We start from the raw sequence: 22963 nt of genomic DNA on the forward strand, positions 1-22963 counted from the left end.
CTATGCCCTGGTAGCATTTACACGGAGCTCAAAGTATAGCTGAAAAACTGAAATTATAGGGCACAACCCACAGCACCTTTAGAGATGACGCTGAAAAACATTTGCTGGCTGAAAAATAATATTCAACATAGATGTAATTAGAAATAAATAAATGCAATATATCACCGTAACCACGTTAAGCAATTTTTATTTTTGTTATTTTATGGCTATTTTATTGTTTTTATTTTAATGTTAAATTAAAAAAATTAATTTACTGAATTTCAGTGAGATATTACAAAGCTAGTAAGCAGCTTCCGGTGATGGGACGCCTTGATCCTGCATTATAAACGTCTCAGCTGTTGGATAAGCTATGGCGGTGGAGCCACTCTGCTGGACAAATTATGGCACAATTTCTCAAATCGCATGATTTTAATGAATTGTGGCCTTCTTAAAAAAATAATAATAATAAAAATTAATGACATTTTCTGCAACATATGTTTTCCACAGCTTTATGATATGCAAATATCAGCCAACAAATATCAATATCGTTCAAGTTCTGTTAAAAAAAACAAAACAATACCTTTTGATTACCAGTTTATAATCTTCCTCAAAGGTTTCATATACTCACCTACAAGAGACACACAATTGATACCCAACCACACCCCCCTCTGGATTAATCAGACAGATGCTGATAAATCCACTGTGGGTTACAATTTAAATTACTAGCTCAAAAGCTACAACATGGTGCTTTGTAACATCAGATGACATTACAGTTAACAGGCCAGAACTAAATCTGATGACAATAACTTGGTGAGAGATGTGCGTCGTTATGAATGGGGTTTTGTTTCCATTTATTCATCTCACCCTGGTTGTGTGCCATAACTCACACCCAGCAACCTCCACTGATCCTGCATGTGGCTTCTTGTTGAATTACGCTGGAGTGCAGCCTACTGTGCTGTGTTCCCTCAGCAACCGGGCAAACATACTAATCACACACATCACAGCAAACCATCTTAATACTTTGAGAATGTTTAGATAAATCGAGCATGAATATGTACACAAAGAGAGAGAGCGAGAGAGAAGTCTCTGGTTATAAGACTAATAAAAGAAACAATTTGGAAATAAAATGTCACAATTGTGTATTTATTTATGCTTTTGCAATATTTGCTTAATTATAATGTTCTGGTTTTCACTCTGAACCAAAACTGCAACTTTTTTATTATTTGCCATTGTGGTTAGAAACTGAGTCACTCTTTCACTGGAGGAATTTAAAGCTGATAGTGGTCACAGGGAACACTTGGCTCATTGAGATCCAAGGAAACTTAAACAAACACAATCAGGCTGTGTATATATTTGTTGTGCAGACACCAGAGAAACGCAATTCACAGCAAAGCTACTTTAAAAATACATAAATCAGTAGTTGCGAACGTGAGTCACAGCACCCCAAGAGAGCAAAAATAATCATTCAGATTCAAAAAGATTGATCTTGGCTGCTTTCTTATTTCCACGTTGATTGAAATACTTCCAGGTTATAGACATACATCGCCTTGGGTCACAGGAAGGTACTGACTCATATTGAAGGGTCAAAAACAAAAAAAAAAGGCGGGAAGCATTTGTATCTTCATTTCATTCACAGTTTACACATTTATTTGGCCAGACATTTTAATTTGCCCATCTTTGATCTATGGTTAGCGGTCTGCTCGTTGTGGAAAAAGCCTCAAGGAACCAAGCAAGCTTATGGGTTTTGTTAACCTAATTAATCAACCTAACTGGGCTGTTACCCTCAAAATGCACTTGTTTGGCTTTGTCTCCTCGTGTTGTGATACATATTTTCTTATCACTGTTGCTGCTGATTCTTCGTATCAGCTGTTGTTGTCCAAACGTGTGCTAAAGCCACTGCAGCAGCAGCCAAATTTGACACAATTAATTCCCTGGCAGCGTCGGGGCGGCTCGAGCCACGACGGGCTGCGCGTCCTTTCTTCACATTTCAGTTTTGGTAGCGATCACTCAAAGTCCTTTATTGTATGTCACAATCTTACAGTCGGTTGCCATGGCGATCTCTGGCTCCAGCTGATCTACACTGATCTGTGGGAAACCAAAGCAGGACAGAAAAGGTCAGTAGTGCAAATGGAAATATTTCGCACAAATCGTCAGATATAACAGCTTCGATGCAGTATGTGCGTGCTGTATATGCAACCGTATATCACCGACACGAACCGCTGCATAGAGACTGGAAACTGACTGTAATTCTCAAAGGCTTTAAATGTTCTGTATTTACTGCTAATGTGCAAAAAGAGCCAATTTGCCAGATTAAAGTCTAATTTGAGGTTTGCATCACCTAATATTTGAACCAGAGACAGATGGCTGTTGAAGTTGGAGGCAGAATCCTAATCAGACATCTTGGTAGGTGTGAAATGGGGAAGTGGGACAAATTGAGTAGGCGGGGGGTCCAAGAGAGTGGGGCATTCATGTTGCTTTTTGGGGAGATCTTTTTTTTTTCCCTTTTTTTTTTTCATCTGCTATCCTTGTGAAAGTGCAAAAAGGACTTGTGAGAAGAAAAAAAAACAGGCCCCTCTGTGGAACTGGAGGCAGCTTTTCACAGGACTGTTGGCGGCACATATGTCTGAAGTTTTTTGCCATATGGCTGTCTGAGCTATTTCAAGTGGTAATTAAATCCTAAACATTTTAAAGCCAGAGCTGGTTGGCTTGTGTCAGCAAGTCATTTGGCAGAGAGGAGACAAAGAGAGAGGGAGATGGAGTGGAAAAACATAATTGTGCCATTGCCGTTTAATGAGTAGAATGATACATACTGAGGCAATAAGGCTAAAGTTAGATCTCAGCCCGCTAGTCTGGATGGCATCAGTGGCGGTGAATAAAGGCAATGGTGGCTCTGGGCAGATCATAACAGAGCAGGTTGAGTCTCAGAGGGCGGCGCCTCATTAGGACAGCGCTGCTGCACAGCTCAATGGGAAATACTGGAGAGGTCAGGAGACGCTGGTCACCGACATCATCATTCAACCTGAGGCTTTACATTTGCAGCTCTGTGTTTGCAATGAACAAAATCTCAGGACTGAGCATGAGCAACCGAGCATTAGGCAGGAGAACAAAAACTGTGCCACCGCAGAGACTCAAACATTCATAATTTAGACACATATGCTCGAACACACATCCAGCATATCTGCAATTTTAGAAGACCCAATATAAATCCCTGCTTAAGTCTGTTCTGTTTTATTCAATGTTGAAAAATTACAGCGGGGGAAATGATTATTTGATCTCCTGATGAACTTGTAAGTATGCTCACTTCAAAATAAATGAACTGTCTTTTTTATGGTATTTTCATTTTAATGCAGAGAGAGAAAATCAAAGGAAGAAATATAAAATGACCATCAGTGAGTCTCGGTTTGGAGCTCCATGCAAGATCTTGGCTCATAGGATGAGGATGATGATGAGAACGGTGGTGGATCAGCACAAAACTACACCGGAGGAGGTTGTTAATGATCTGAAGGCAGTTGGGACCACGGTCACCAAGAACACCATTGATAACACAGTTCCAAAAATCTTTGGAGGAAGAGAAATGCAGAGTATGACCCAAAGAACATCATCCCCACAGTCAAGGTGGAAACATTATCGAATTATCGATCGAATTTCCCAGAGGAACCCACCCGAGGGATTAATAAAGTTCTATCTCATCTTATCTTATGCTTTGGGGCTATTTTTCTGCGTAGTTTAGAAGATGGCTTCCTCAGTACCGTGATATCTTGCCTGAGAACCTCCTTCTCTCGGCCAGAACACTAAAATTAAATTGGGTCATGGATGGATCTTCCATCAGACCTCAAAACATACCCCCAAGGCAACAAGCAAGTGACTCTGGTTGATAGTTCGTCTCTCTCAATTAAAATAAAACGACCATAAAGATTAGCCTGTTCACTTCACTTCAAACTTACAAATTTAGCAGGGGATCAAATAATTATGTCTCCAACTGCATGCTCCTTAAGAGAAAAAGAATTGGGCATGAAGTACCTGCGACATCTGTGGAAACAAACTGATGGCAAGCGGCAGAGCCAGGCTGAAGGCAGCGAGACACACGAGACTGTGGACAGGCAGGACGAGCCTCTTTTGTCTCTGCAGGAGAGGGAGCCTGACGGGAAACAGAGAAGAAGAAACAAGTCAGTTGTCAGCCATACACCCAGACCATGGGCAAAAGCAACAGGTTCTCACACACAACACAGTGCAACATAGCCTGGGCTGCATATATAGTCAACAAACACACATATGCTATGAGTGTTTAGGGACCAACCAGCTACACATTTTAAAATAAAGGTGAATAAAAGCTGGATCATCTTATTATATTTATAATCTTCTGTTGAAAACTTTAGGTTCTGGCCAGGGTCCCAGCAAAATGTGCTTAAGAAAGGAACATGACAAACACCCAAGACATTGACGGAGTCTCCAACTCTGTTCAGGTGCCAGTCAGCACAAGACCTATGCAGCACTAGGCAGGCTACTTTTCCACACCATTCATCACCGAAGTTAATTCAGTGCAGTTAAGCTAAATAAACCCCGGCAAGAAAGTCATTTGTCAGGACCTGATAAAACTCACGTGGATCAGCAGGTGAGCAGATCAAAACATTTTGATTTCACACACACTATCAGCTGTCCACTCCGTCGTTACACATGTTTAGCTTAAACAAGCCTTTAATCACCATTTATGCAGTTAAAACTGAACCGCATGATCCTTTGCTAACATTTTGCAAAAGGTTTCAAAAGTGTATTCCCATGAGCTAAAGAAAACAAATGCATGTTAATTTTTTTAAGGGCATTTAATAAATCAAACGAATGAAATATGTTTCTCCTCTCTCTCCTCGCTAACCCTCCACTAGGATAATCCCCCTCTACATTGAGCAGGACAGCGAAGCTCAGCAGGAGCTTGAGAAAGAGCCGCTCTGTCTCTCCACCGCTAGCGACGCCTCTCCCCCTAACGAGGAGAGCTACTGCCTAATGAGAGAGCTCATTAACACATATGGCTGCCATGGTTTAATTAGGCTCCGTGCACACACACGCACGCGCATACACACACACACACACACACACACACACACACACACACACACACACACACACACACACACACACACACGTGGAAAACTGCATTTTTAACAAAAAAAGTCAACGGGAGAAAAGTTGCAAGGTATGTGAGACGTGACAGGAACTTGGATTCGGGCTCATGTGCAAAATTTAAAACCCCTTTTTGGTCAGGTGAAAAACCTGAAACCAACCAAAATCAGTGATATCATTTAATGTAATACTGCATTCACGGGATCTGACTACAACCTGGCTAGTGGCCATATTTTGGTCAAGGTCTTACCCAGGTTGAACTGTTTACATGGACCTGTGTCTCCCTGTTACCATGATCAAACTGGCTGTTAGACTATCCCCTGCTGACCTGTGGCGAAACACAGCACTAGATGATGATGGAGGAAAAAAATAAAAAGCAGCATCATAATCAAATTTAATATTGTTAGTCGTTCTACTTATAACTAAGTGCATTACTGTGAAATGAAACAGCAAATAAAAGCATCAGAAATTAACACATAATCAACTACAACTGTTTTTCCCCTTTAATGTGGACTAACAGAAACAATTTCTAAATTACTAAATCTAGGATATCATATTTATATTGTTTATTTTTATTATACAAGTGTCCTAGAGTTTGCCCAAAATGTGCCCAAATGTGTTCCCATTTATTAAAAATGAATTCCTGACAGCGAAACGGTTCATTTTTATTCACTCGTTCGCTTCTGCCGAGCCATCATTTGATTTATTTTGACATGTTGGCCAGTTAGAGCAGAAAGAAGCGTGCAAACATGTGTCAAGAGGGGTTGTGTAATACAGACTTTTCACAAATGTTACAAAAAAAGGAAAAAATAATGGTGAGCATGTCTATTTTTAGCAATATATCTTTGGTGTCATATTTCAATATGAAAGAGCCTTAACATGGCCAGTTTTGACCATTGTGTTTATCTAAACAGTCTCGCTACTGCTACTGCAGGAAATATACTATCATTTATATTATTAAATTGTTATAAATAACACCTGACTTAGAATTTAAATGCTGAAGCAGTAAACCTGACTCTGAATCAGGTAACCTGGGTATCTTACAGCAAATGGAAATTCCCATTGCAGATTAATGTAGTCTGGGACTTAAATAAATAAACAGATGAAAGTCCAGAATTCACTGCACCCCCTCACAGCTACTGAAGCACATGAAGGCCAGAACCTGCAGTCACTCCCCGTGTATCTGTTCTCAGCAGTGTAATCCATCACTGAGGGGCCGCCCGGGGACGTGTCTCCATCCCCTTGTTCTCGCTCCATTGAGAGCCAGTGAAGGCGAGCTGATGTGGAGGACGGCTGAGCAGCGCTGCAGCCAACCCTCGGAGATCTACGCTCACCCCACCGCTGCTTTCTCTCTCGCTCACGGTTCAGTCATTCAGCTGCCAGGAATCCCAAACACACCTGGGCAGTCGGCCCCACCGACTGAGCCCGCCCACTCTGAGAGGTCTAGACAAGTGCTGTCAAGGATCTGCAGAGACCGCTGCATTCCTCGCTGCACCACAGGCACAGTCGCGCCATCGATCAACGGGCATCTGCATAAACACCCTTTGTCATTAAAGCACCGTTACCGTCATCGCACACAACGCTGAACCAGTAGAGCTGATGTGCAGTATCGAATCAGTATTAAACAACAGCCGAGTAGATAACGAGAGAATCACAAATATTCTTTTCTTGAACAAAAATTGGACGGCTTTATAATTAATTTGTGGTAATTTAATTAGAAGACAGCTGGATCCTTGAATTATTCTAACTCATGAAACTTTCACCTCCTTCATTACCGCCATAACAGCATAATCAGCCTCTTTAAAAAATAGTTTATGGAGTTTGATAAAGACAGTGATTCTCTCCATTAAGACTTAATTAAATTAGTTATTTTCCTGCTGCAAACACTGGCTGTTTGGTCTTCTTTTCCTAAAAAAACTATTCATATCAAAATGAAATCATATTAAGGAATGCATTTAAAGTGCAGAGCACAACCTCACTACTCGTACAGACAACAGAGGTCAACATCAGCAGTTCCAACAGACACAATCTACAATTAATAGCATAAAAAGCCAGAGGAGTCAACTTTCCAGTGAAAGGAAGAGATCAGTCTCCATTGAAAGTCAAGATTATATTTTCATTTGAAAGACATTGCAGGGAATTCTTTATTTGATCAGGAACAGTGTGGTTCTTCTACTGTTATCCTGTTTTTGTGGATATAAAAGCGATGGATCTCAACAGCACACTTTAAGACAGACGATAAGGAATCAGAAAATCCAAACATCTAAACGGCATCAACATCTTTCTGCCTTCAGTCGTCCGATACATTCACAGGATAGCTTTATTAGGTGCACCAATCGGTGCTAGTATCGGGTTGGTTCCCGTTTTGCCTTCAGAATGGTCTTAATTCTTCATGGCAGAGATTCAACAAGACGCTGGAAACATTCCAGACATATTGACATGACAGCATCACACAGGTGCTGCAGATTAGGCAGCTGCATGTCCGAAATGCAAATATCCCATTCATATTCAAGAAGCCAGTCTGAGATGATTTGAGCTTTGGGTTATCCTCCTGGATCCTGGGAATGGGAAGGTCATCAGCAATACTGCTGTGTAGGCTGTGGCTTTTAAACAAGTCTGCCAAGAAAACACCCCAAATACCATTACACCACCACCAGCCTGAAACATTTATATAAGGCAGGTGGGATCCTACCATCCGAAAGCTGTAGCAGGAATTGTTTGGCACTGAAATGGCAGCAGATCAGCTGTTTCTGAAATACTCGGAGTGGCCTCTGCATCATCAAGAATCACTTCTCTTAACAATTCTGATGCTGGATTTGAACTTCTGCAGGGTGTCTTGTGTTAAACAGCAGCTGAACAGGTGGAAACACACAATGGCTAAACTAAGTTGAGAAGTGTTTCTTACTTTTCCAGTGCAGACATGATCAGGGGAGGAAGCACCAGGATTGGCATGGGCATGACTACTCTGGTCAGGGCCGTCTCCAAGAGAGCCTGCATAAAAAAACATAAACCAGGAATATTAAAAAATACAAATAAATTTGCTTTGAATCTGGGAAACAATGCAATCATTTAAGTGTTTAAATGCACGAATACTGACGTGTGAAAGCAAAACACTTAAACTTTAAATTGTTTGCTATTTAAAAGCATTGTAGTGCATATGTTGCTAAACAGCAATACCAATAACATGATCCATTTAATTTTCAGAGCTGAGGACATACATGCCTGGCAGCTACTCTTGATGTTCCCACCACGTTGCCGTTGTTGTCGAGCACGCTGATGCCCTCTGACAGCTCAGAGTGTCTCATGAGCACCACGTTGCAGACATTTGCACTCGCTGTGAAGACAGAAGAAAGTTTTTTAAGATCAAAGGGAAACGTGCCACTGCCACTAGGAATGTAACATACAGTCATATTTGGAATGAGGAAATCGTGATGTTATGGACAGAGATAGAAAAGTTTTTTTTTTAAAGCACCGTTTTGACAGCCTTAAAAGTAATCAGTCTACTAACTGATAAACAGGTTTTCTATGAAGACGCCCACTGGAAAAGGGAGGTTTGATTTCCTTTTATAAGTCCTATAAGGATGAAGGACTAAACTTTGTTTGTTCTGAACTGCATGGATGGATTCAGAAGTTGCACATATTCTTTTTCAAGATGTAAACTCCACATCAGTGTCCTGTGATTATTAAATATTTGCTCAAAAATAATGAAGCATCTTGGCTCTAAGGATGGTAATATCAGTCAATGGGTCACATGGCTGGGTCCACCACTTTGATGAAATTCAGAGTGACTAACCTGTGGCGCTGACTTTTCCTCTTGGATTTCTACGAGCGTGACCTTTTGTTTTCTTGTGAAATATATTTAAAAATCTGGACTGACATTAAATTTACTACAGACCCTGATGCGCTACAATAACTTTGATGAGCCTTTAACTTTTTATCATGAAGTGAAAAATCATCATTTGTCCAAAATGTTGTAATGTAAGAATCAGCATAAAACTAACTATAGAACTGGCAGCAAGGCAGTAAAACTGCAAGGACACTCAGCTGCCAACAAGAAATAATAATACTTTAACACACAGATTGATTAAAAAAAGAAACTTGTAATACCCGTACATAATGTTTCTTTAAAATTATATCATATAAGGCTCGAGTCATCACTTATTTGTTTCCTTTTTGCTAGAAAAATAGGAAATAACTGCAGTGTGTACATGCAAACATGTGCAAATATACACAGAAATACAGTATATTAGGCAAAAACAGAGTTTGTACAATTCTAATGACATTTAAAAGTCAGTATTTGGTGTGACCTCATTTATTCTCCAACACAGGCTGAACTCTCTTAGGCACTCTCCCCACTGACTGTAGCCCCAAAGCTTGGCAGAGCCTCCGCCGTGCTTCACAGATGGCTACAGACACTCACTGTTGTACTTTTCTCTCAATCTCCTCCGTCCACACTGACAATGACTTGAATCAGACTTAAAAATTGCTTTCATCACTCCATAAAGCCTGTTGCCACCAACTTTCAGTCCAGTTCTTGTTCAGTTTGTCATACTTCAGCCTGTTCTCCTTGTTTACTTTCCATAAGAACAATGACAGCCACCCTTCTTTCACTGACACATGGATCAGCTGACGCGTTGGCTGTATCACTCAGGTCCCGTGTGAACCCTTTGCTGGATTTTTTCCTATTTCTTAAGGATATAATTTTCAGATACTGTTAATCAGCTGTAGACATTTTTTAGGCCTGTCACAGTTTCCTCAAATTTTTTGAAGTCACACTGCACGCCACGCTGCAATAGGCCAAGCTGTTGACTCTCTGGTAATCACCTATTACTCAAGATAATTCATTTTAAAAGATATAAAGAAATGAAGCATGGCTCAAGACTTGCACAAGACTATTCTTTCAAATGAAATAACCTATTAACTACATTAACTCAAGGATTGGCACTAGACCTATAATACAGATAAATAATTTCTGTTTGCATATTTACATTAAATATCTACAACTGCATGTTATTTGCACATTTTTGGTTACACAATAATGTTAGATGAGCAGCCTATCATTGATCTACAGTCCATTTTAACACATCAGGATATGCAATTAGGTCAGAAAACACCACAGCTTAAGAAATCGCTTTTGCCCTTGTTCCCTCCTGTAAGGAAAATCATCTCTTGTAAAAGAAGCTAACAGGCTGAACTGACATTGTTATGAAAACTCCAAACTGCCAATTACCACCGCTGAGTGTCCCTGTGGAAGACACTGAACTCCTGTTTACTCTTCTCACTCCTCAAATGAAGAACATTATTGCCATGTCATCGTGTCAGCGTTCAGAAAACTGAAGCCGTGCCTCTGCGAGACTCTGACACACACAACAGTCAGATCACAGAGAGGCTGGCAGGTTGACAAACAGCGGCGTTGCTTCCCTCTGATTATTCACGAAAACTAAAATGAACACAAATGTATGTTAATATAGATTAACCTTTCTTCTTGACTCTAATAGGAATAAGACAAACTCATTTTAGAGAGTTTAGTGGTGCTGCCCCGAGCCTTTTTAATTTAAGACAACAGCGTTCAGAGTTATCTCTACTAAAGGCCGCAGGGCTGCCAGGTCGCTTTGTGAGGGGAATTCAATTGACTGAGCAAATAACTCTTTTTACCTATAAGGGATTTTTTTACCCAGACCAGTTAATAATAAAAAGGGACAGACAGGGTTGTGGCGAGGAACAAACAGGAACAAACACTACAGTTAAATAGAAACTCTTAAACACATAAATAAAAGCATCAAAGTAATTACTAAATTAAATTGATAAAATGCAAAATCTGCACAGCTTAATGTTGAAATATCTGCCTGTCATTTGTAATTATTTAAAATAATTACATTTGTGTACATTTTAATCATCATCTCATAACTGGTGGTACACTCACAGAAATACATCCAAGAATTTTTTGTACATAATTACTTTCTAAATATCACAAATAATGACAAATAAGACAACAAATAATTAACCCCCTAAATTTCTGCCAGCGTGGCTTTCCCTCCAGTTAAGGTCTTCATAATCTAATTGAATGACAGGCCGCCGCTTGATTAGGTTATTACAAATAAATCTAGCCTTAAGTAAGCAAACAAAATCAAATGGGCGAAAATTCAAACGGCCCTTTGCTTTCGTTCGCTTCAATTAGCCATTTTAATTACCTCTTATATTGGCCTAGCAAAACAACAACAGGAACAACAATGAACAAACAGAAATCAGGTAAATGAGGCCTTGACATAGACGCCACTTTAAGGGTAATTATCCAATTTGTTTGCGGCAGCAGAGTTCTAACAAGCAGCCAATTACCAGGCAAAGGCTGCGCTGTAGAAACCTGTTGATTTAATTAGAAGAACCGCCATGGTAAGGAAAGGGGGGGGGCAAGCAAACAATTTAATTATGAGCCAGCAGCCCGGGGCATTCTGGGACACGGGTCTATACCCCTGGGTGTGATTGTGTTTGCGGGAGAGTGGCATGAAAATCAGCTTTGTGGCTGCACACACAAAGCCGGCTGTCAACGCGACGGTAAGCCTGCAGAGAGGAGAGCGGGCGGAGGGGAGCGGCGTGAGACAAAAATCGCTCTATTTAGCTTTCATACAGGGAATTATTGTGATCAGAAAACAGCTTAAATAAAAAGGTATAATATATCAAGAGCAAGGAAAAGAAAACAATCAGCTTGTGTGTGCGCTTTTTTAAATATACCTTTTAATAGCAATTATTGCAGAGCTGTTAGCCAAAGGCGTTTCATTTGTTTCTATAAAACCCCCAATTGTTTTATTACTATTACTAAAAAATATCTAAGCTATGACATTTACTTTAAATGTCCATCCAGGGCTTAACCCTTCTCTGTCCCACGAGAAGCTCACCTGACTTTTTACATTTTTATTTAACTTACCCACTGCTGGGAAGGGGATGAACCTCTGCACCAAAAGCCTGGTGGTTGGGCTGAAGCGGCTCGCTCTCTGGATTAAAACGTTTAACCCAACCTGAAGATAAACCAGACACAGATGATATGATCAGACACTGTGTGTGTGAAAAGCCAGCACAGAAAATTTGGAATTCAGAGCTCTTTCTTTCAAAGGGGATGAGCAGAGCACGAGAACAGCCACCACCAGGCTTAAACATACAAGCATCAGAAAAAGGATCACTGGGAGAAAGTGGACTAAAATTATGGGCAATGTGTTTAAACATTTGATGAACGTAACTTTGCAGTGTTTTAACATTTCAGATTGGTGCATTCAAAAGGCTATATTCGCTCAAATAACACACCACCACGCCACTTCATCCTCCAGCTCCCTCTAGCCCTGCGGGGGGTCGTCACCAGAGCGGACGTTTAATTGGAGCGTGCCTGCCCCCCTCCAGGGATGTCGTACCAAACTCCAGACACCCCGCAATTTCTTTCTGTGCTTGCTGCCATTGTCAAGCCTGAGGGCATCAGCCGGATGAACACCCAGCAGGACCAGTAATTGGCTTGGTTGGAGCTCCTTGTCCACACTAAGGGTTGTGTCAGGCAGGTGTGTGAACGGGTATTACGCCCCTATGACATTTTATTCTGTGGTGACATAGAGGTAAGAAGAGACGTTTAAGTGATTGGGATATTATGAAGTCTGCTTTTTTTATAGTTATGTTGATATCCACCTTATTTGAAATTTTGCCATTTTGGATATTTGGTGTTTAACTGAAGAAGTAATGCGGTGAAAGACCACATGCTGAAACTGCACAGAAGCCCAGATTACCAATATTTTCTTCTGTTATCAAGGTGGTTACAGGAACCCTTCGTTTAGTGTATGTAACAGACAAATTAATAAATAATCTGCAAAAAAAAAAGAAGGCTTATTGAACATTTTTTTCCCCATCTGTGGGTAATGAAGGGATTACAAAGACCTGCTTCTATACATTGTTCCTAGTTTCAGTGAATTATCAGTTAACCTGATGGATCCTTAGATGTCGAATGAGACTAATACTACTATTTGGTGATTTTCAAAGTCCTTTATAATGGCCGATATAATCAGAGATTTTTTTCAGACACAGCACATACACAGATCCCGCAAATAGTTGTTAATGAGTCTTTAGTCCACAACAAATCATGGATTTCTCATTTACATTACTTGGATCAGCTGGTTGTTGGGTTTGTGGTGTTCCAAACATTTGTTGCCAGCAGGGAAGTTGCACTGTTTTGGTAGAAAAACTATGCAACATCAACACTCATGCCAAGGTTGAAGGCTTTACTTTTTTGGTTTTTCCTTTATCAGTCAACACAAGATTTGCTGGGACTTACAGCAATGGACACTGCACTGGTAACCGCCCCAAGGTATCCCAGCAGGAACTTGGAAGCTGGAGCTGGCTAAAGTGGCAGAAAACAAGAGGAGACAACATTATAAAAGCACTTTAGCTGAGCAACAGAAAAAGGCATTTGTAATGTGTGTAGTAATGGGCCAGCTGGGATGCCATGCAGGTACAGTACCTTGGAGGCATTGCGGTTGCTGTAGTTAACACAGGCATTGTGACTTTGGTTCAACCACTGCCGTACAAAGGAGAGGAAAGTGAAAAGTATAGTAAGATGTAATAAACTGCGATAATAATAAGTTTCATTTAAGGTGATTCTCCTGTGCATTTAAAATCAGCTAAAAGAAGCATCTTAACCTACAGGCTCAGCCACTGGCTCTATCAAGCATACGAGCAGAATCAGTGACAGAAGAGACTCCGTTATTTAAACAGTGGCAGCCTCTGTCTCACACCACCCGGATTTCTTATAATTAATTCTTAATTTATTCTATTCATTATTGTTTCTGCTTTTTTAAAGCATTTTCCATTAATCCCGCAGCTTTACAACTGATCATTCTTAGTTTTATCAAAACAAAATCACATCATAGTCAACACTTGCTCATTCGTTGTTTTTCTTGAGGCACTACCTACAGCATATGTGCCATGTTTACAAAGTGAAGTAATTTAGAAAACCAAACTACGCCAGAGATGAATTTCGAAGAAATACCTGCCAGAAGACGGTAGATGCAAGTGTTTGATTAGGGAGAAGGAGGCCAACAACCTGCAAACAAAGAAAGAAAGAAAGAAAGAAAGAAAGAAAGAAAGATTTCATAAAGGAAAATCAATAAATTATCATTATTTGTAGCATTGGTATTGTATGAGTGTGTGCTTTGGAAAAACAGAGTTTATGAAAACCACTCTTACCACTGGTGTGCCAAACGGGATAAAACCTGGTAAAAGATGATCAGTATTACCACTCTTACAATTTCGCCTCTACCCTTTTTCTCAGATTTACTATAAATCTATTCTTTTGTGCAGAAATGTCCAAGCCCTTCAAAAAACACTGTTCTCTTCTTTCTAACTTTGGATCACGAGGCCAGTTCCTATTGGTCTGACATTCATGTGGTATGTTGGTAATTACATGTTAATTGCTTCTGTCCTTTCCTTCTTTTCTTTGTTCTCACTTCCACTACGGTCATCCTACAAAAAGGGTGCTTTCAAACTGAACCAAAGTGCTAGCATTTGCTTCTTCACAAACCCCAAGTAGATCTCTGTCAGCACAGCAGAGAGGTTTTAATCAGCGCCCAGCTGAGCGTGACCTTTTCCAGGCCTGAGACAACCTGAAGAGCCCTGTTGAGCCATGACAGTCTCTAAGGTGAAGACGCCTCCGTATTGGACCACTTAAAAGCCCCGAGATTCCCCTCCACTCCAAAGTTTCCACTCTTAGATACGCTACCTGACATCCGAAAAGGCATGAGGATCTTCTCCCCTGTGTCGGGGTGGATGATGGCCTGTAATAAGTGCATAATGATAACAATCAGACAGTAATGAGCACCGAATGATTTGGGTTAAGTCAGTTCATATGACTTATACAGAGAGCACTGCTGTGAAAATAACTAAAAGAAAGTTACTGCTCAGGGTATTTAATATTAACTTGAATATATAAAAACCACTGAGAAAATGGTTTCAAATCAATAGATTAACCAGTTATTGCTAATCGACTTATTTATTTACATCACTCATTTAATCATATTTCAGGAACAATGCATTGCACTTGGGGAGCTTTTGAAAAATAACTTTACTCCTTTGACAAATATAACAGTTTGACATGTTTGCAGTAATTTAACAAAATTCAACAAAAGTTGTTATCTTCACAAGTAAAAGAAAAATAGTGACTGAGTTGTCGGATACAGTATAACGCTTTAAAGCAAGCCAAAAGTATTCACCACAGAAAAAGCTCCCTTTAAGAAGCTAAAGATGCTAATGCTAATGTAAAATACTTGGAATAACAATATGCTGATGCATAAAAGTACGAAACACCAGTGTCATTACCAATTGTGGGGTGCCGTAGAAACCCAACCCTAACACTTAACGCAATATTTACAACAAATCTAATTTCTGTTATGGTTTGGGTAGCGAGAGCTATCGTTTTTAGCATGTTAGCATGCTATCATCTTCTAATTTATATTAAAACACAAAGTAAAGTTGAACCAGGCAGTTTTCATGGACAGTTAAGGGATGTCTAGTGAATGAAATTTATCCTGCAGACTGCCTGCACACACTGTCAGCTGAATGTACGAACTGGTTGCAACCACATCGAATGGCTTAATTAACTCCCCCGAAACAGGGAGCAAATTTTAACAGCAGTCTTTTCAGCTAGACTAAGGTACGAGGCATTTTCAAGGTTTACCTTCTCATCTACCACACAAGAAAGCATTTGATCAGTTTCAGATTCGTTCTACAACATTACAACAACTTAACCAGACGGTCAAAGTGATAAAGAACCACAGGAAGGACCGGCAACATTAGGTAAGGCCACCATAGAGCCACGATTCCAGTGTCACTGAGTGAATCTTGGATGACATAAAGAGACAGAAGCAGCCAAAAGGAATTATGGCAGGTATTTCTAGACAAATAGGAGGCTAACTTTAGAAAGCCCATTTACTTTTAAATGATTTTAGAAGGATTGTGGGGTGTTTTTTGTCAATTCTACACAAATATTCAAGCAATTACACCAGACATTATCCCGTCAGTTTGCTATTCCCACTGTTACAAAGTAGATAAGACAGATGATGTGTCTTTCCCCCACTGCCTTAACACTGATCAAATCTGCAGATTGGAAAAGAACGAAAGCGATTACACTGCTTCCTCAGGCTCATGGAGCCAAGCTTCGACTTGTGAAAGACCACATACGTACATGTGATAGATATACCACTATCATGGCTGAATATAGATTTTCCTCTTAGTCTTGAATGAACTTGGGATGCAGTAAGAAAAATCTGGAGACTAGTTTAAACTATAATGATCTAACAAACTACACAAAGAGTTCTAGGTCTTTAACACTCAGAAAGAGTATAAACCTTAGAAGCACATAAATAAGGCAAGCACCATGCTGAAGGATAGGTCGGTTTTGGGGAGTTTTGGCAGTTGACAACCCTGAAACCCTGCAAGAGCACCAACTGTTTCATGTTCTCATACAAAAACAAACCTGGACGTAAGCCAGCCTTCAGTGTTCATATGGAGCCCAGTTTGAGCCGGATTTGGTTTCATTCCTGCAGAGTGTGAAATTGTTTATGTAGACTGAACTGCATATCCTACACATGAAATGGAAGCAATAGCAACCATAATGATAAAAGAAGAGTTACTTACTTAAGATTTGTCTGAACAACCCTTTATACACACATTAAACCTGACCCAAAGACAAGTTTATGTCGACAAGATACATACTTTAACGTAAAGTCCACTGCATCCCATCCGTGGTTTAGAAAATTAGTTCTAAAGATGAGAGGATACTTATGGTTCATCTGTATTTAGAGTGTTTGATTAGATCCTTAAATACACATTTTAGTGTCGAGTTCAATATGAGCAAAAACTGAGATGTAACAGCTTTTAATTTTTAATTTTCCAATGAAAATGCACATTTTATAAATGAATAAGGTGGACGTGGGAAGTCATAAGATTTAAACAGCATCTAAATTAAAGAAATGCCAAACAAAGTACAAAACTAATTTCACAGTGCAGACATTGCACTTAAAAATACATTCATTAAATAATTCATCAATTCATTACATTAATTAAGTTTTATTTAGGTGAGGCATAAATATCAAACATATAAATCTCTGGCAGTGTTGGACGTTGGCAGTTTGTAAATAGATATTAAAACTTTAAATAATTTTCTCCCACTTTAACCGGCTGCACCTGTAGTTCAACGACTGTCAGCCGTCTTGCAGAGCTGGCACTTCCAGCTAATTAACACTGGAGGTAAAACCGCTCGCCTGCTTCAGTGTCTAATTTTAATGTAGTTACTTCAACATGGAAGCCTTTTTTAATGTTGTTTTTGTACACTCTTTGGTATATTTGCGGTATAAGCACGTAACACCAGTCAAACCTTACCCGCTTCGAATGACGTTACTTTTTTTTGGAGTGTTTCACTTAGATTGGACCCAATAATGACATTATATAGAGATGGATCGTATTTCATCTGCTTCTCTTAATAGACAAAGTAAGCAAAAACAGAGAAATCTTACCTGCTTTATTTTCTGGGCTTGCCAAAGCTGTAAAGTAAAATAAATAAGAAAAAGTAGAAAGTCTTTCAATGCTTCTGTGTTTAAGGGGGATAGTTTGTCTGTCTACAATATAGTTTACAAATTTAATATGTAAAAGAAAATTAAATAAAAAATTACATTAAAAAATGATGAAATTTCAATTATTATATTTTGCAATTATTAACAGGACTGTACGGTTAATAATATTGTTGAAATTAAATTAATTAAAAAGACTAAATTTGGTTTATTTTTACAATTAAAATTGTTTGTAGTACATCAGCTATTGCAAAAGCAGTAGACTTGAAAAGAACAGATATTTCAAATTTAAATATTTCATCTGAACGTTTAAACAATTAAAAATATTGACTGTAAATACCTCCTTAGATAAAATAGAAGGTTAAGTATATTCACAGAGTCTGCTTCACAGAGAAATTACTGTACAACTAATAACGAATAAGTTGCTTCAACGGTGTAAATAAAAACTAATTATTAAAATGTTGCAACAATATAAACTTCGTTCATACCATAAATATTTCCCTGGCACAAACATTAAAGCAGCTATTTTTGATTTAGCATTCAAAGGCCGGTTAGTGCCTGCAGTGCACAGATAATCCACTCAAGGGCAGGAGACACATGTCAGACTGCATAGAAGAGGCTTTTCAGAAAGGTTTGCAGCGTTTCAGATGCTGAATTCTCACAAACTGATGTTGATGTGAGTTTTCAACTCAAGCTGACGCATATTTACCTGAGCATTCGTCACTCCCAGAGGCAGAGTTCCTTGCTTGAAATGGTCAAGCAGCTCGACGCACTCCCGCAGCCGTTTCTGATGTGACGGAACATGAGAGTCAATAAAATGTGAAACCAAGTCTGGCCACTCTCGCCTCTATGCCAGCTTAGATGTGTATTTGCCCTCCTGCTATAGGCCTCAATGTGTGATAATTATGTTTTACTAAAACCTCCGTGATGATTTTCATGTGACAAATGAGTTCCCTAAAAGGTAATGAGGAGCTTACTGTGGTGTGATCATTGTCTAATATGGAGGAAAATACAAGGTCATGAGGACCAATTTGTTCTAATGAGCTCGCCATCTGTGTGTGTATGTGTGTTCACGTTTCTGTAATTGTGCGTGTCAGTGTTAGCCGTGCACTTTTTTCTTTTTTTTTTACTGTATGCACAGGAGGTCATGTGTGCGTGCGACCGAAGGCAAATCAGGGCTGTCCCTGTTCCACTGTCTGAATTAGGGGCAAGTTGAGGCGATGCCTGGCCCAGCAAGGTGTCATGTGTATCAGTGTGGGTGTGGGTGTGTGTCTAAGCATATGCACTTTCCACCCCTCCCAGCAGCCCCATATGTCCACACCTCATCACATCCCGGGAGGTACTGCAGCTATTAGTGTCACCAAAGAACCCACTAACAGCTTCATTACCCAGAGCACTAGAGCTGTGATGGCTCCATGAGCAAAATTACCACAACACAACCAAGAACTGTGGAAATGTTGCAATGAGCAGAGCAGCCTAACATTTACAGAGAATATCCTGTAACCTAAAGGTGGCACATTTGCTGGCAGTAGCTGAGAATCCTTCATTTTAATTATACCTTTGAGGTTTTCTTCCTTTAATTCAACACCTCCTTCAGTAAATTTTGGCTAATGTTGAATCCCACAAGATTATTGTGCTGCCGTTTTAGCCCAGCTAGGAAACCACTGCGGTTATATAAAACCTGACTTCTCTAAAGATCACCATCACAGATCATCTGATGGAGTTTAATGTCATTTGTATGCAGATATTGTGATACTGTGGCTAACTTGGTAAATAAGCAACCCACGCATGTGATCCATATAACAAATCCAAAGGTTTGTTTACCTCTGTCACAAAGAGCGTGCTGGGGTCAATCACGTCCAAGAAGTGCCTGAACCGGCCAAAAAACGTGTTCTGAGAGACAAACGAAATGCACATTCATTCATTCATATACAAAGCAATTGTTAGCAATATTGTTTTTTTTATTTAAAGACCAAACATTAAACTGCAGATGCAACTTTAAATATATAATCAGTGGAAAAATCCTGATCTGGAATGTATAAGTTCAGAAAGTCCAACTTTCCACCCAGTCTGCATATAAATTGTTGATCAATTATATGCAGCCAAATCATGATTATGAATCGAGAGCCATGGAGATTCCAGCTGTCGCCCAGTAAACAGCAATATTACCGCTCGCCAGCTGTTTAAACACGCCAGGTGGAGCCTCCTCATTAATGCCAGAGACAAACTGTTTCCTATCTGCATCTTTTGCACACCCAAAACTACCTTTCGAGAATTTATTCATAACCGAGCATAAGGAATAATTTAGGGGAATCAGCAACGTGCCACGCAGCCTCGAAAGCCTCCTATCCCTCCCTAACTGGAGTTTAATTACACTAACTGCTAATTTGGATGAAAATCTGGTATCTGACTCACTGCTGTGCCTCGTGACTTCCTGAACATATGGATGGTTTGTACAAACATGGCACAGGGGAAAAGTTGTTAAATCTGGTACATTCAATTACCCACCAGTGCCACTCCAGTTTGACCAGTTTGAGTCGATACTCGAGTGGAACAGACTTGTCTCAGCTTTACTGGAAGGGTAACAGGGGCTTAATCTTATCATTATGTTGTATCAGATCCTGATTTATGAAGACGCAGCCTTTTGAGTTGGTTTCCACATTTCAGCTTCGTCTGAAATTCCACTTTCAATGGAGTAAACTTAACAGTTTTAATAAAAGAAAATTCAAAAAAATATCTCCATGTAATAATTTCACAGGATCAAAATAGGGAATGCTGGAAATTCAATTTTTCCACAGTTCATGCCATACCGTTATACCGGAGTACAGATGGAGACCTCCCCAACTTAGACCAATAGAGTTGGAGTTAAATGCAAATCACCTCAGTGATGGTTAAAAAAACTATGAAAGCACAGAAATTAGAGCTACCAAAACAAATAACCATCCTCTGGAACAAGAGATTAAGCTTTGGTCTTTTTCAGGACATTGTCGTAAACCCTACAGAAAATTCCCAGCAAACCAGTACTTTCTAAAATACTCAGACCAGCTCACCTGGCACTCAAATCACCGTTCGTCCTCATTCAGAAAATTAGTTTATGAGCAGAGAACATGCCTACATGGCAAAATGCATGTGGGCTAATCACATATTTGTGTTGACCAGCAGTTGGACAGGTGTACCTAATAAAGAGGTTGGTGAGTGTATACATCTTATGTCTTATGTTCTTCTTTTTCATTTTTACTGACTCAATATATTTGTGTACAAAAATACCACAAATTGATGTAAATGTATATTTATAGCAGACTAAAAAGTGTATTACACAATAAATCTTCATTTTCTGTTAAAACTTAACTGATTCACCTGGGCGATGGTTTTTGTTACATGTGGCTTGTGGTGCTGAACCGCTATACCCCATATAGAGAGCCGTTTATGACATTTGTCTCATTTATCTAAATGAGGCATATAAGAAGTCAGACACCAAAAGAAGGTCGTACAGTTCAAACTGATAAAGTAATAAACATTTCTCTGAAAGAGCCTCGAAGGTGCAGGCTTGTGTGTATTCACTTTTGAGGGCACTAGGGTTGAAATATAAAAGGCTAACATAAGATGGAATAAAAGCATATCTCATGGGATACCTGTATGATAACAGCTGACCTGCATATTTTCTGTTAGCACATACAGTGAGGGTCAAAAAGCATTTGAACAACAACACAGTATTTTGCAGTTTTAGCTCTGTGTGCCTCCACAGTGGATTTAAAATCAAGCAATCAAGGAACTATTTAACAATTACAGATATTTTTCAGGAGCTAAAAGCTTGTTGGATCAACATAATTTGAAATAAAATGACTGTTTTTAATACTTGGATGAAAATCCTTTGCAGTCAGTGACTTTCTGAAGTCTAGAATCATTGAAAAATATTCAGTGTCTCTGACTCGCTGCTTTCGATGATTTTCTGCACTGTAAATCGCTTTCTGATCAGTTTTGCAGCATTTGTGCCGAATCGGAGCACAGAGTATATCCCTGTATACTTCACATTTCATCCTGCTACTTTTATCAGCAGTCATGTCATCAGTAAACACTAGTGACCCGGTTCCTCTGGCAAGCATACATGACCGTGCCATAACATTGCCTCCACCCTGATTGACAGATAATGAGGCATGTTTATCTCCTTCTCCATACTTTCCCTCCCTGCACACTGTAGTACAAATTCATCTTGGTTTCACCTGTACAATGATTGACACCAACCACTGAACAGTTATTTTTAAACCCCTTGAATAGAAGCTGGAAGCCTTGACCTTAATCACATCTTGATTTTAAGTCAAGAGGTGGTGTGCAGAGGCTAAACTACAAAAAGCTGCGTCGCTGTCCAAACATTTATGGACCAGCTGCATATTACAGATTTTTACAAGTTTACCTTTGCTCTTGTGATGCGTTCAATGCCCAACTTCACCTAAAGCCTTTCGGATACAGCTTTAAAAGTCACAAGGCTTCACCTAAAGTTATGGTATGACTTTCATTTCAAAAGCGCAATAAGATATGATATGGTATAATGGTCCTGATATGGGTTTAAGAATCCGCCTGCGGGACAGCGCATCTAACCACACACACGCATAAACACGCTGACACGGTGAGTGGGTGTGGTCTGTTTGCCACGCAAATTATGTCCAAAAAATATATTTTGTTACAAGTGTATCTGTTTATGATCAGATAAAAACTGCAAGTACCTGGTCGAAACGAGACTTGCCATACTGGAAGGGCGGATATTCAGACATGCCGCTTCAAATCACCGCCAGCCCTCTTCTTCTCTGAGATTATTAAATGTTTATTTCTTTCTCACCCTCCAACTAACTTTTACAGCTGTGGGACTGCCGTCAAACAGTCAGCTGGCCAAGTTGCACTGTTGGAAATGTAGTTTTTCCGGTCTGCTTCGCTCTGACAGGACGTGGCTTTAACCCCTTTACAGGATAACTACATTTCCCAGAAGAGCTTGCATTGTTTTCGCCTCTTTTAAAACGGGAGGTTAATGTCGAAAGACCTGCACTGGGTTTGGAGTACAACGGTTAAAAAGAGAAATGCTCTTGGTGAGTGCGAGGTTGCTTGAGCTTATAGAGGATAACATACCCCCTAGTGGTGGTTCTGAGGAGCAAACAGTAGCAGCTTGCATTATACAAATGTGCAACAGGGTAACCCAGCAGGAGTTGGGTTTGGTTTGTAAATTTGAGTTCAAAGTATATGATGTCATGACACACGTGGTTTTTAGAAATTATGCATGCTTAAAA

At 39.7% G+C, this 22963-nt stretch overlaps 1 protein-coding gene across 1 annotated transcript; it reads right to left on the reverse strand.

The window, feature by feature from the left end:
• Nucleotides 1–729: 729 nt before the first annotated feature.
• Nucleotides 730–22549, reverse strand: sfxn5a (sideroflexin 5a). The gene is made up of 14 exons (XM_085342842.1): nt 22409–22549; nt 19512–19580; nt 18397–18474; nt 17634–17660; nt 14843–14897; nt 14311–14336; nt 14114–14167; nt 13586–13642; nt 13400–13465; nt 12017–12107; nt 8313–8428; nt 8000–8085; nt 4000–4117; nt 730–2064 (listed from the first exon to the last, which is right to left on the reverse strand). Exons 1-14 carry the CDS (start codon nt 22454–22456, stop codon nt 1987–1989), a joined length of 969 nt encoding a protein of 322 aa, XP_085198968.1. The 5' UTR covers nt 22457–22549; the 3' UTR covers nt 730–1986.
• Between the last annotated feature and the right edge of the window lie 414 nt (nt 22550–22963).

This window comes from Diplotaxodon limnothrissa, linkage group LG19 (genome assembly GCF_057381915.1).
Source record: "Diplotaxodon limnothrissa isolate DT_005_m linkage group LG19, D_limnothrissa_male_GT1.1, whole genome shotgun sequence".
NCBI lineage: Eukaryota > Metazoa > Chordata > Actinopteri > Cichliformes > Cichlidae > Diplotaxodon > Diplotaxodon limnothrissa.